At 57.4% G+C, this 14,406-nt stretch overlaps 1 protein-coding gene across 1 annotated transcript in view; it reads right to left on the bottom strand.

Annotated features, from left to right (window-relative positions):
- The window catches only part of AHCYL1 (adenosylhomocysteinase like 1), an 11,927-nt gene extending 8,316 nt beyond the window's left edge, over positions 1-3,611 (bottom strand). The window contains exons 1-4 of the mRNA XM_029962468.1: positions 3,479-3,611; positions 2,291-2,434; positions 1,539-1,639; positions 1-69 (exon numbers count right to left, since the gene is read on the bottom strand). Coding sequence (XP_029818328.1) covers positions 1-69; positions 1,539-1,639; positions 2,291-2,434; positions 3,479-3,569 — 405 coding nt within the window. The 5' untranslated portion in view covers positions 3,570-3,611. The remainder of the gene's footprint in view (positions 70-1,538; positions 1,640-2,290; positions 2,435-3,478) is intronic.
- Between the last annotated feature and the right edge of the window lie 10,795 nt (positions 3,612-14,406).

Here is a 14,406-nt window from a genome sequence, read left to right as displayed (position 1 = left end):
TGTGGAGTAAATGTTACAGGCGGCCCAGCGGCACTGGGCACCCAGGGCACAGAGGGTCTCGATGAGCACCTGGGGAGGGAAACAGGGATCAGGGAAACAGGGATACAGGGATATACAGGGACACCCAGGGCACAGAGGGTCTCGATGAGCACCTGGGGAGGGAAACAGGGATCAGGGATCAGGGATACAGGGATATACAGGGACACCCAGGGCACAGAGGGTCTCTATCAGCACCTGGGGAGGGAAACAGGGATCAGGGAAACAGGGATACAGGGATACAGGGATCAGGGATATACAGGGACACCCAGGGCACAGAGGGTCTCGATGAGCACCTGGGGAGGGAAACAGGGATCAGGGATCAGGGATACAGGGATACAGGGATCAGGGATACAGGGATCAGGGATACAGGGGCACCCAGGGCACAGAGGGTCTCGATGAGCACCTGGGGAGGGAAACAGGGATCAGGGAAACAGGGATTCAGGGATCAGGGACACCCAGGGCACAGAGCGTCTCTATCAGCACCTGGGGAGGGAAACAGGGATCAGGGATCAGGGAAACAGGGATCAGGGATCAGGGATCAGGGATACAGGGATATACAGGGGCACCCAGGGCACAGAGCGTCTCGATGAGCACCTGGAGAGGGAAACAGGGATCAGGGAAACAGGGATACAGGGATCAGGGATATACAGGGACACCCAGGGCACAGAGGGTCTCTATCAGCACCTGGGGAGGGAAACAGGGATCAGGGATCAGGGAAACAGGGATCAGGGATCAGGGATCAGGGATCAGGGACACCCAGGGCACAGAGCATCTCTATCAGCACCTGGAGAGGGAAACAGGGATCAGGGATCCAGGGATCCAGGGATCAGGGAAACAGGGATACAGGGATACAGAGACACCCAGGGCACAGAGCATCTCGATCAGCACCTGGGAACGGGGGCAGGGATCAGGGATACAGGGATCAGGGATACAGGGATACAGGGATACAGGGATCAGGGACACCCAGGGCACAGAGCGTCTCGATGAGAACCTGGAGAGGGATACAAGGATCAGGGATCAGGGATCAGGGATGAGGGATACAGGGATCAGGGATCAGGAATACAGGGATACAGGGATACAGAGACACCCAGAGCACAGAGCATCTCAATCAGCACCTGGGAACAGGGGCAGGGATCAGGGATATCCCAGGGATCAGGGATACCACAGGGATCAGGGATATCCCAGGGATCAGGGATATCCTGGGATCAGAGATATCCAGGGATCAGGGATACCCCAGGGATAGAGGATACCCAGGGATCAGGATACCCCAGGGATCAGGGATACCCTGGGATCAGGGATACCCTGGGATCAGGGACACCCCAGGATCATGGAAGGCCTGGGGCAGCAGTGACAGGCACAGGAACCGATCCCAGATCAGCTCCTGGGGAAAGGCTGCAGCACTTCCCAAAGTGTTCCTGGAGTTCTGAAGGTGCCTCATCCCTTTCCCAAGGCTGGGATTCTGTTCCCCAGGGAACAGGGGGGCTCTCCCCGGGACTCACCGCGGTCTGGGCCGTGATGTGGGTGCAGCCCACGATCTTGGCTCCAGCCAAAGGCTTCTCCCCCTGGGCTCTTTTCCTGAGTGAAATCAGAGCAGACATGTCTGCAAAAGGAAGAGAGGGGTTAATGCCGGCTCTGTCCGGAGCTGCTGGAGCTCCTCTCCCACTTTTGGGCTCTCCCAGGGTCCCTCCGGCCCCACCACCTGTGCTGGAGCTGTTCCACAGCCCGGGAGCAAACTCCCCGTGCCTGGGCTGTGCCAAACGGGACCAACCACGGGGTCATTTGTCACTTGGCCACGCCAGGAGAGAGGGGTGGGCCTGGCTCTGCCCCGGGAGGCACCGGGGACAGCCACAGCCCTCGGAGCACCCAGGGGTGACCCCGGAGCTGCCACACCTCAGGAGCTGCTCCAAACGGGCCTGGATTACCTCCCCCTTCTAACGGGAGAGCAGTGTCATCCAATCACCCCACTGGAAATGGGAACTCGGCTTCCCACGAGCCTCGTGGGAAGGGCTTGGGGCTCCCGGTTTCCATAAATGTTCCAAGATCCTTGTCCACCCAAAGCCACCAACATTCAGCCCCACAAGGGCTCGAAAATGGCTGTGACAGGGCACCAACGTCTGCTGGCACATCCAGCTCTTCCCTGACTGATCTGAGGGGGAAAACAGGCTCTCCAAGGCTGGAGCAGGAGTGGGAATCCCCAGGGCTCAGCTCCTGGTCTGCCCCAGATCCCATAATGCCAACATTCCAGCCGTACCTTGCTCCGCGATCTCGATCTCCCGGCGCCCGAACTCGGCCTGTTTGATGTTCTTCACACAGAAATTGCTGCTGCCCTTGGAGTTGGTTTGTTGCTTCTCCCGGGGGGACACCTCGTCATCGGAGCTGTCTGTGTAGGATGCAGCTACCCCAGAGGGGAGAGACCTCAGAGCTCAGCCCGTCCCACCCCTGCCACGGGCAGGGACAACTCCCACCCGCCCAGGTCGCTCCAAGCCCCGTCCAACCTGGCCTTGGACACTTCCAGGGATGGGGCAGCCACAGCTTCTCTGGGAATCCCATCCCAGCCCCGCACCACACTCACAGGAAGGATTTCTCCCCAGTATCCCATCTAACCCTAGCAGTGGGAAGCCATTCCCCCTTGTCCTGTCTGTCCATCCCTTGTCCTCTCCAGCTCTCCTGGAGCCCCTTCAGGCACTGGAAGGGGTTTGAAGATCTCCCTGGAGTTTTCTCTCCTCCAAGCTGAACACCCCCAGTCTCCCAGCCTGTCCACCCTCACTGCTTCCCCCTTTGGGTGTGGGATGGATCCCAGGGTGCCCTCCCTGGCAGGGGACAGACCCTGGTGGGAGCTGGGCGGTCAGGGAGGGGCTCTCTGAGGTGTTTTGTGTCCAGCAGCACCTCCAACTCCGATCAGGACTGAGCAGTTGGGGCAGGGCTCGCTGTGGGTGTTGGCCTGGAGAGCTGCACTCCAGTTTTCCAGTGAGGAGAGGGATGGAGTTCCACATGCTGCTGCAAGAGCCCTGAGCCCCCTGTGCTGGTGGGGGGAGTGTGGGATGAAGGATCTGCCCCTGCTCAGGACAGCTGGGAATGCCAAAGAAACCCTCTGGCTAAAAGGAAGGGGGGAATATCTTCTGAATCCAGGTCTTATGAACGCAGGGACCTCCCATCCCTCAGGTTTCTGCTCTGTTTCCCTTCCCAGCTTTCACTCATGGCTCAAACTACCAATCTCCTAAGGAAGGCCAACATCCTGAAGGAATTTTGCACTCCTGTTCTCTACAACAGCAGAGTTATCAAAAAGTAATCAATGCCTGAGCCTCGGGAACCATCCCCTCCGTGTCCAAGTGCAAAGAGCGGCACCAATCCCACCACAGGGTGTGAGCAGCACATTCCCAGTGGCACCAGGGCCGGATTTGGGATATGGGACATACAGGGGCAAGGACCTGGCACCTACCAGAGCTGTAGCTGTCTGTGGAAGACTGGGAGATGGAGCGGGACAGGGAGCGCCGGCCCGTCTTGGTCGGGAATTTGGTGAACTCCTGCATGTCATCTGCAAACTGGATTTGCTGGGAGCAAAGGGAAGAAGTGCTGGATCAGGGGGTGACCCTCAGGGCATGACACCTTCCGTGGCTGCCCATGGATCCCTTCAGTCCACCTGGGCTGCCCCAGTCACAAAAAATAACGTCACCAAACACAACAAGGCTGCAGATCCCAAAATCCAACCCCTCGATTTGGACCCTCTGCCTGATCCAACTCGAAAGTTAAAGCAGGTCTGACACAACACCTGAAGGTAAAAAGAGCATCCAGGAACCTCCCCTTTAACCCATTCCCAGCTCCAGGAGGCTCCTTTAAGGGTCACACTTGTCCAACCCAAATCCATGCCCCAATTCCGCCAGATTTCTGCCCAAAAACTTCAGCAGCAAGAAAGCTGGGACGGTCCCCGCAGATCCCTGGTGCTTCCAGGTTCCTCCCCAGGAGCAGAGCATCCCCCAGGTTAAAAACACAGCACATCCCTCCAAAACTGACACTGAAACCTGGGCAGGAGAGAACATTTCAACAAAGAGAAGTTGACATTGCATTGGCTTCCACCCTCCTCGGCAGGAAATGTTTCCATTGGAAGAGGATCCCCCAAAAGAGCCACCCCTCCTTCCTTTCTGGGCCAGAGGCAACTCCGGGCTCCAGCACTTCCACTGGATCAGCAAATGTAACTCATTAAAAGGGGGGGAAATAACCCAAAACTGCTGCACTCGCCCGGTGTGAGGTGCAAAGGGACTCACTGCTGCTCCTGCCAGGGAAAGACAACGGAAGGGAAAGGGAATTAGGGAAGGCAGCAGGGAATCCACCCTGGAGCCCCCTCCTTGGAATGCTGCAATGCAGGAGAGACCCCAACAGAGAACCCTCGGATTGTGTCTCTCCAGGATTTAATTCTGCCACTTCCCAGGGATGAGACATCGTGGCAGGAGTGGGATTCACAAAGCACCCCCAGGAGACCTCGAGGGGATCCCGGATAAACCAAGAGGAGGGGAAGAGACAGCCCACCAGGGCCTCCAGGAGGGGTTTCCCAGGCCACAGCCATCCCCAAAACTCCCTGAAAGCTTTGATGTGGGAAACAGCCTTGGAGAGGAGAGGAATGGAAGGATTTAGTTGGGATGATCCATTCCAGAAAGGAGGAATCTGAGCAGGGGAGGTGCAGCACCAGCATGGCTTTTTGGGGTGGAAAATGGAGCTATGGATCCTGCAGAATCCCAGAGGATGGGCCAAAAGCAGTGTGGGATTCCCTCAGGAGGGGACACAGGACAAGTGGGATGATGTGGGACTCCAGGAACAGCCCAGCACGGATCAGATCCACCACCAGACAAGCATCCCAGGCATTCCTGGGGGTGCTCCTGCTGAAAGGTAGCAGCTCCTCCATCCTGGACATGGATCTGCTTCCCAGACCGGACCTCCCAGCACATTCCAGTTGGATTCTGACACTACTTGCTTGAACTTGTATCAGTGGAAGGAATGGGAATGCTAAATGGAGTTTGGGGGTTTCATTTCCCAACTGTTTGAGGTAGTTTGGTGCAGAGGGAGGATCCAGAAGGAATCACAACCCCCATTCCCATGGGAGAGCAATGGGAGGATCCAGAGGGCACTACAACTCCCATTCCCACAGGAAAGCAGAGAGAGGATCCAGAGGGTCTCACAACTCCCATTCCCATGTAGAGTAGAAGGAGGATCCAGAGGACACCACAACCCCCATTCCCATGGGAGAGCTGGTGGGATAAGAGGGGCAGAAGCACTTCCAGACAGGTACCAGCAGTGTCTCCACATTTCCCAACAAGGAATTATATTTCTTGGATCAATCCTTCCTGGACACTCTGGGAAGGGGTTGTGCCACCTCTGTGCCAGCATATTCCTGGCGGGCATTTCCAGGGAGGGAAAAATCTCAGCAATTCCAGGACAAGATTCCCATCCCTTCACACCAAGCTCTTCCTCTGGCAGCTCATCAAACCAGAGGGAATAAAACCTCCACCCATAAACCAGGTGCTGGCATTGGAACAGCCTCGAGTGTCAGCTGGGGAATTCCCTCCTTCTCAGGAAGAGGTGAATCCAGGAGGGAAAAATGAGACAAGGCACAGACAGCCCAGGGCGCTCCAGCCCAGGGTGCAGGTCTGTCTGTCCTGGATGTGGGAATCCTGGGATAGGGCACTTCCCGGCAGGGAAATATGCTGCCTGGATGCTCTCATGGAGCAAAGTTTGGGATGTGTTGGGAAGGAGAGGATGGGGATGGAGGGCTGTTGTGCTCCCTGATCCCACAACATCCACAGGACGATCTTCCCTCACCCCCTCAGAGCACCGGCCGTGGGTGCTGAGCCAGCTCCAAGGCACAGCCCCCCTGGCAGGAGGAACAGCCCTTGGGGGAACACGGGAACGGCGGGATGGAATCCAAGGGGAAAGCAAAACACCCGAGTGCTGAATCACCCCCGGTAATCCCGGCCGGGGCTTTACCAGGCTCAGCCCAACTCCCCAGCTTAGCGAAATCTGCCCTGGCTAAAATTATCCTCCAACACCACGGGCAGCTCCCGAGCCCGAGCAGCCAGGGGCACATCCAAGCCCTGGGAGACCGGGACGTTCCCGCAGGGCCGGCAGGGAGGCCGGGAAAGGCTCCGGAGCAGAGTGCGTGACCGGAGCCCCCCACGTGCTGCAGCTGCATTAAGGAGGCAGAGCAAATCTCCTAATCCCTGGGCTGCCACCGGCACCGGAACTGGCATTCCCGGCTGGAGGCTGCGGCTCCCTGCGCTCTGGGAGTCGCATCCCCAGCCTCATCCTGCTGGAAGAGGTTTCTCCAAGCGGGTGGAGCACGAGGGGTTGAGAGCAAGGAAAATATTTTTTTGTCCCAGGAATTCGTGGCCAAGGAGGGAAAACAAGGCGGGAGCCACTTCCCTGCACAGGACTGGAGCCGAGGGGTTTCCAGGGTCGCTATCCCGGAAAAGGAGGAGATGTGGATAAGGGGCTGGGGGAGCCAAACAGCCTTGGAACAGCAGGGATTTGGGGAGGTGTCCTGTAGGAAAACACCAGGATCCACCGTCTCCCGCCAAGTTCTCACAGGGCACTGCTGCTCCCAGTCACACCTCCAAGCTAGGAGGATACTCTGATCCCTTGGGGAAGCTGGAGCCACCGTGTCATTCCCACATGGATCTGGCACTTCCCAGCAACAGATGCTCGTTTTCAGCTCAATCCACCCCTTCCAGAGCTGGAGCTGAGGGAGCATCGGCCCTGCTGGTACAGCCCCACATCCCAAAAAGGGCCCAAATGAGGCACCAGGGACCCCTGGATGCTCCCAACACCAATCCCCTTGTCCGGCTGCACTGTCCAGAGCACTTCAAACCTCCAGGAAGCTGAACAAGGAGCTGCAACAGGCTTCTGCCAGGGTTCTAAGGATGAATTCCGTGGGAACAGAGCCCCAGAGCAGCAGCAGAGTGTCCCCAGCACACCTGGCCTTGGCTGGTTAATGATTATGGCACAGGGAGGGCAAAGAGATTCCAGGGGGGGACTGGCACCCTCGGCTGGGTGTGCCATTCTCCACAGCACTTTCCCAAGCCCAGACACCAAGATCCCAAAAGTCCAGGATCCCAAGGACTTTCCCAGCAAGTCAGCCCAGAGAGCAGCTTTTGGAGCTGACAGAGTAAGGAAAGTTCCACCCTCTGGCTCTGAGCTCCAGAGGGATTTGTGAACGCAGCTGGATTTACAGACGGTCTCGGTGTGTCCCTCTCACACGGGAACAGCCCCACTTTCATTTCAAAACTGATTTTAACACTCCTTCCATTCCCAGAGCAGCTCCAGAGAGGCTATTGAGCTCCTCTGCTGTGCTCCACATCCCTGATTCCATCCCAGGCAGCCCCGGGGGACAGCAGGTTGCGGAAGGAGGGTTTGGAAAGCATCCACCAGCTCCCAGCTGACCCAGCTCAGCCAGGCACAGGCTCCAGAGAGAAAGGACACGTGCCAGGAGCAGCTCCAGGCTCCATCCCACCATCCCCAGGTTTGCCTCAGCAACCCCCATTTTTAATTATTGTTACTTTTTCCCGGGGACAATGTGAGCGTCGGCACATCCGGAGCGGGGGGGAAAGTGCCCTCCCAGCCCCTGCTGTCCTGGATAATGGGAAGGGGGGACAGGAGCAGGCTCCACACGTCACCCAAGGTCAGCAGGACCCCCCTAAACCCCTCCACACTCTGGAGTTTCACATCCAGGGACGTGAGGACACGGCACAGCCGCCCAGGGACAAACAGCAAACTGGGAGCAGCCCCGGAACCACCTGGAAAGGCAGGGAGACTCCAACCCACTGCTGCCCTCCTGGAAGGATCCAGAGTCCTGGGACTTCTCCTTCGGCTCAGGACTATTCAGAGCAGCCAGTTCCCCTTATTTAACCTGTCCTCCCAAACCCACCCCCCCCCGGCAGAGCTGGGGGGGCACTGCCAGGTGCCCAACGCTCCCTGACGTGACCTGTCTTTTAAGCCCATAATTTCTTTGTCATTCCTGGGAATTCAGCCAGATTAGGAATGTTCTACAGCTCCAATGAGCATCCTCCTCCTCCTCCCCAGCCCCACTCCCACATGAGGTGGGAGCAGCACTCAGATCAGGGCTGGGTTTTGCACTCCTGGGCACCTCCGGGTTTCAGGTTCCAAGGATTTCTCATCTGCAGAAGGACCTTTTCCTCCTGGGAATGCTGTGGTTTTCCCAAGAAGGAGCTGGGTCTCTAAAGGACAAGTTGTTTTAATCCACTTATTTGCAGAAAGGAGGCACTCCAGGGGCTCTTCAGTCCCCTCAGCAGAGAAAAAAACCCCAGATAATCAGGATTTTCCTCCTTTCCAGGTCAGACAGAGGAGTGGAGCCGGTTCCCTCGTGCCACCTCCTCCAGGAGGGCACAGACCCTTCCAGGATGCTTCTTCCACAGTCACCCACGCTTCCCAACCAGAAGGAAAGAGCCATTCCTGAGGACACCCTGCCCCATTTCCCCCTTGGATGAGGGGCTGAGGCCATCCCAGCTCCCAGGGCGTGTTCCCTGTGCTGGCCCCGGGGTTGGCACTGCTCCCGCCGGGGCCGTGCCAGGGCACCGCGTTTGTTTAGAGGATTTGGCTGCCCTGTCCCCTCAGGCCCCCTCTGTCCCATTTCCAGGCTGGAAGAGCCAGCCCCTGTTCCCACAGGATGGGGCTGGGAACAGGGGACACACGGAAGGACACAGCTCCTGCTCCCTGACCCCACAGGACATGGATTTTGGGGTGGGAAGCAGCAAGGAAGACAGAGATGCTTTTAGGGTTCCTCTCCTGAGGGCTTACCCAGCCTGGAGGGGTATTCCTGGATCACAGCATCCCTTAAGGATGGAAGGGAAGGACAAGCTAGGTACTCAGAGTGGAGGGATGGGGGATCAGGATCAATAAGGCTCCAGCTCACCCCCACCCCAAACCACTGCCAAGGGGAGGGGTTTGAGGGGGATTTGGCCACGGGACTCAAACTATCCCCTCTTCCCACTTCCAAGTGAGCCAGAACACACCTGGCATGGCAAAGGGCTGCAGGAATTCCCAGGGGGCTGCGGCCCAGCCATGGAAGAACCATCACATTCCCAGTTCACAGCAGCAAAGGATTCCCAGGCAGGGCCCAGGGCCGGGGCAGTGCCCACCCCTCCAGCCCCAGCATTCCACAGGGATGCAGGGGGAGCAGGATGGGCGCTCAGCAGGCACCTCCTGGCCCTCCACAGCCTGGGCACTCGGGATCTGGGCAGAGCTGGAAGTGGCACCATCCCCAGGAACAGGACCTGCTTCTGCTCCAGGCGTGGCCTTGGCAATAGGAGAACTTTCTCCTGGTGGTTCTCCCAGCTGGGAGAGGAAACCTCGAGGGCTTTGTCTGGACAACACAGGGAAGGGGCTGCTCTGGGAAGGGAAGCACGACCAGTGTGGAATTCAGTGCTCCTGGATCTGCAGCTCTCCCTCCAGAGGGTTCCCAGGGCAGGTTGTTCTCCCTGCCTGGCACACTCCCTGAGCAGGAATCGCAGCCAAAGCTCCACCTGGAAACCTCTCCACTGCTCCCAACAAGGAAATAAAAGGACACTGAGGTCCTGGCAAGGCAAACTGGCCAAGCCCTGATCCCAACCTTCATCCTCCAGGGCCAGGGAAGGGCTGGTCAGGGAAAAAACAAAACCAAAACAAAACAAGTTTCTGTGAGTCCAAGAGGAGAATTAAAGACACAAATCCCAAAACTCAGCAGAGGAGAAGAAACACCTGGAAAGAAATGGATCCATTCTGAGGGTTAACAGGCTGGAAATCACACCAAGACTTCAGTCATGGTGGGAATCCCTGTAAATGCCAGGAAAAGGAAAAATAAACAGAAGAGGGATTCAATGAAAGAGATGAGATCTTGAGTGTTAAACAGTAACTGGGAATAACTCCAGGGAACAACTCCTGCCCTGTGAACACCTGGAGGTCAAAGGTGGGATCCAGCAGGAGCAGAGGGAAAGATCCCCACCAGCAGATAAGGGATCCAGTCCTTGGACTGCAGGAATGGAGGCAAAGGCTTTAATGGAGAGGGATAAACCCTGGGACACAGGGAGAACTCCTGGGACACAGAGGGAGAGCTCCTGAAATATATAGGGAGATCTGGACACACAGGGAGAGCTCCTTCCTGGCAGGAAGAGCAGAAGTCCAATCCCTGAGATCCTCCCCAGTTAACCCCAGGAACTCCAGGGATGCCCAAACAGCCACTGGTTTAAGGACCTCCCAGATTTCTCCCCTCTGGATTCATCCCCAGGGCCAGTGAGGGTTTGGGCAGTGGGATAACTGGTGTTAACTGGAGTTACCACGCTGGGAGTGCTGCATGGACAGGACACAGGGAATGGCTTCCCACTGCCAGGGAGCAGGGTCAGATGGGATATCGGGAAGAAATTCCTCCCTTTGAGGGTGGGGAGGCCCTGGAATGGATTTCCCAGAGAATGCCCCATCCCTAGAAGTGCCCAAGGCCACGTTGGACAGGGCTTGGAACAACTTGGCCCAGTGGAAGGTGTCCCAGCCCATGGCAGGGGTGGAGCTGGATGGGATTTAAGGTCCCTTTCAACCCAAACTATTCCATTATTCCATGACTGTGGGTTAAATCACTTCCAGCAGCTTGTGGGGCAATCCAAGGACTGGCAGCAGTGGAGCTGGAATCCCATGGAAATGTGTTTGTGTGTCAGAGCTGAGAGGGAATCAGCTCTAATTAGCATCGAGTTTTAAACTAATTAGAAAACTCCTCTTCCAGCACAGCTGTGGGAGACCACAGGAACGCTGGGAAGTGCTGTCAGAGGGCTCCTGCAGCAGCTCCACGTGGTCTGAAGGGAGGCTTGGCCACGGAAAAACCCAAATTGCAAACCCCAACCCCCTCCTCCACAATCCTAAAGCAGCCCCCGTGCTTTGGGGCAGGAACTGTTCTCCCTGCATCCCACCTGCCTCCTTCCCTCCCCGCAAACTGCCTCTCAAATCCCAGCATTCCAAGACGTCTTTGGGTCTTTCCAGAGACCAAAACAGCAAATCCCACCCGGGAGAGGGTCCAGCTACTCCCAGCTTCCCTCAGCAGATGCTCCATTAAAGGGGAAAGCACCCAGCGGGATCAGCATGGAAACAGGAATAGCCTGGTTTGGAAAAGTGGGAATCCATCCTGCTCCTGCCCCCATCCCCAAAGGCCCCTCACAGTGGTGTTTCCACCAGAGCTGCCCATTCCTCTTTATCAACACACTGTTTTCAGCCCTGGAAATGACTTGGATTTTGATGCATCTGGTTGGAGGCAAAGCGGGAGAAACCTCAGGCTGTTCCCTCCTCAGGAGTGTGAGGGATCACCACCAGGATGGACAAACACCACCCTCCTGGACCCTGGGAGCAAAGCCAACCCCTTCCTGCAGACAGGGCTGATTCCATGGAGCCCCTTCCTTTGAAATGACACAGAATTCTCTCCCTGGGGATGGTGAGCTCGGAGAATACTTGGAGAAGGGGCTGGTTAATGCAGCAGGAGCTGTGCTGCCTGTCAGAGCTGATGGATCCAAGGTCAACAAGGAGCAGCCAGATGTTCCCACTCCAGAACATGCCCAGGTTGGATGCAAAACTCTCCCCACAGAGCAGGAATGTGTGAAATCCAGGACTCCCTGCTGGGAGGGGAAAGGAGGAGGGACAGAAAACAGCAGACACAGGTTGAACCTCAGCCCGGGCCAGCTGGAAGGAGGAAACCAAAACATGAATTTCGGGAAGGCAGAGCCCCAGGACCCTCCTTTTCCAGGCTGGGAGGAGCCATTCCCTCCACCCACACCTTGCAGATAAACCAGGCTCCCAGAGCCCCCACCCAAATGCCAGTTCCCAAATCCAGGCTTCCAGAGCCCCCCACCCAAATGCCAGCCCCTGAATCCAGGCAGGAATGGGTGCTTCCAGCCAGCCCTGGGGTGTGGGGGCAGCCAAGGGGAAGCTGCTCCCACCTCCAAGGGCTCCCCCCGGGACAATGGAGGCTGCTGGAGGAGCTGGAACATCATGTCCTCGGCCACCTCCGTGCCTTGGCTGTCACCAACCTGGAGCAAACAGATTCTGCAGCAGCAATGAGCTCGTTACCAAGGCCACCGTATTGATCCCGGAGTGACAGGAACAGTCACAGCCCAGGCAGCCCAACTCCACAGGGGCAGCTTCCCAAAGCAGGAACAGCCTCCTCAGCCTGCTTTCCCAGGGGCCCAGAGCCCAGAAAACACCCCAACTTCTGCCCTGGGAGGGTGGGGAGGCCCTGGCACAGGTTGCCCAGAGAAGCTGTGGCTGCCCCTGGATCCCTGGAAGTGTCCAAGGCCAGGTAGGACGGGGCTTGGAGCAACCTGGGCTGGTGGAAGGTGTCCCTGCCCATGGCAGGGGGTGGGATTGGATGAGCTTTCAGGTCCCTTCAACCCAAAGCATTCCCAAACCATGGCAGCTTTCTCCTTGGAAGCTCCAGAGCACCCATTCCCAAGGTCTGCCATGCCAGGGAAGCCCATGGAGATGATGTGGGCAGAGGGGGACAGTGCAGAGCAGATTCCAGCACTGCCAAGGGGGACCAAGCCCTGGAACTGTCAAATGCCCTGAGAAGAGGCTCCACAGACCCTGCTGAGATGTCACCATGATGCTCCTCCTTGGTGGCACTCCCTGACCCTCCTCCCAGCCCCTCCTTGATCCACCCCATGGCTCCACTGAGGGAGAAGTTTTGGCACAGGTTCCTCCACACAACAGGTCCCTGAGGCCACCAGCAGGTCGTGGGACATTCACCTGGAATGTCACCACCCCATGCTGGGTGAAGGTGAGCCAGAGGCTCCAGATAAGCAGCTCTGATCAAAGGGCTCAGCAGGAAACACAAGGAGCCCTTTGCAAAGGCAACCGAACCACAGCGAATCCCTTCGTGTGAGTGCTGAAATCCCAGCCCTCCCCTGCTCCAGCAGCTGGGATGAGGCACCCACCGACCCCTCAGAGGAGCAACATGGACACAATCCTCACCTGCAAAGGAGCAGCTCCAAACTGACCTTGAGAACCTGTTTTCCAGAGTAAAAAATCCAGTTTCAACCTCTAAAACGGAGCACAGCAACTCACTCCAAAATTTGCACGGGCTGGAAACTCTTCAGGTCCCAAAGAAATTGTTGTGGAGGGCTGGTCCCCAGCACAGACAGACCTTTCCCAAAATGCCAGGGTAAGGAAAACACCAGGCTCCTGCCAGCAGTGTGATTCCCACGCTCCAGACCTCGCTGTTCCCGTGGGAAGGGGCCTCCCAGGATGGGTGGTCTCCACACCCACACCACCCAAAGGTGACAAGGCTGGGGAGGACAAATATCCAGCTGCTGTCCCTTCTCCAAAGGGCAGATGTGGAGTGGGAACCCAGCCTCCCTCAGGGATTCAGGAAGCTACAGGCCCTGGAACATTTTGAAGATGGTTTGTGCCCATCAGACCCCCAAAATCTCCGTGTGTCCTGCTCTCAACAGCTCAGTGAAGCACCTTCTGGCCCTGCAGCAGTGCTGGTCACTGGGACAAGCCTCCCCTCTGGACAGCCAGGAGACCCCCAAAGCACCAAAGCCATAGGAAGGACCCAAGAACAACTTGGAGGAGAAAAACAGAGTGTTCTGCCATGTCCCACAGCCCTGGGGGGAACTGGCTGCTCCCAGCCCCAGGAAATCCCCTCCACTCCAAACACCCCCGTGCTCTGCTCTGGGTCAGGGTACAACCCTGGCACCTTCTAACACAGCAACAGGTTCATTCTTTAGGGTTTTCCTGCACCCCAGGGAAGGCCAGACCCACCCCAGGTTATCCAGACGAAGGAGGATGAGCTGTCCAACTCATCCCAACCCCAGCACCTCATCCTGAGAAGGAAAAACTGCAGTGACGGAGCAAAAGAGCCAAAGAAGTGAGGATTTGGGCAGGGATCAAGGAGAGCTGGGTGTGTGGAGCCTGTGGAGCAGCCAGGACAGGAGGGGGTGGCCACGACCCCAGACAGGCTCACAAAGGCACAAAGGATTTATGGACACCCGGACTAAGGAATGGAACTAAAGGGAGAAGAAAAACGAGTGGCTCTGGGAGCTCTGTCAGGACAAACAAGGACAGCCCCGTCCCCCTGACAGGCCCAGGGGGAAGGTGGTTTATTATCCCCCAGCCTGGCAGAGCTGCAGGACCTGAGACGAGTCGGGACGGAGCAAAATGGGGCAGAAACGGGTCTTTGAAGGGGCTGGGACGCAGTGAGGTCAGCGGTTCTGGGAAGGAGGCTCCAGAGAGGACACCCAGCCCTGCCCAGGGGCTCCATCTCCTCTGCCCAGCCTTTCCCTGCTCCATCCCAGCCACCCCCACGCAGGCAGTGCCCGGCTGGCACCGCAGAGCTGCAGCACCGAGCATTAG

Source organism: Manacus vitellinus, unplaced genomic scaffold, assembly GCF_001715985.3.
Source record: "Manacus vitellinus isolate BGI_N305 unplaced genomic scaffold, ASM171598v3 scaffold_47_pilon, whole genome shotgun sequence".
Classification (NCBI taxonomy): Eukaryota; Metazoa; Chordata; class Aves; order Passeriformes; family Pipridae; genus Manacus; species Manacus vitellinus.
Note: the sequence above shows the minus strand (reverse complement) of the source record. Positions and strands in the feature narration are given on the sequence as shown.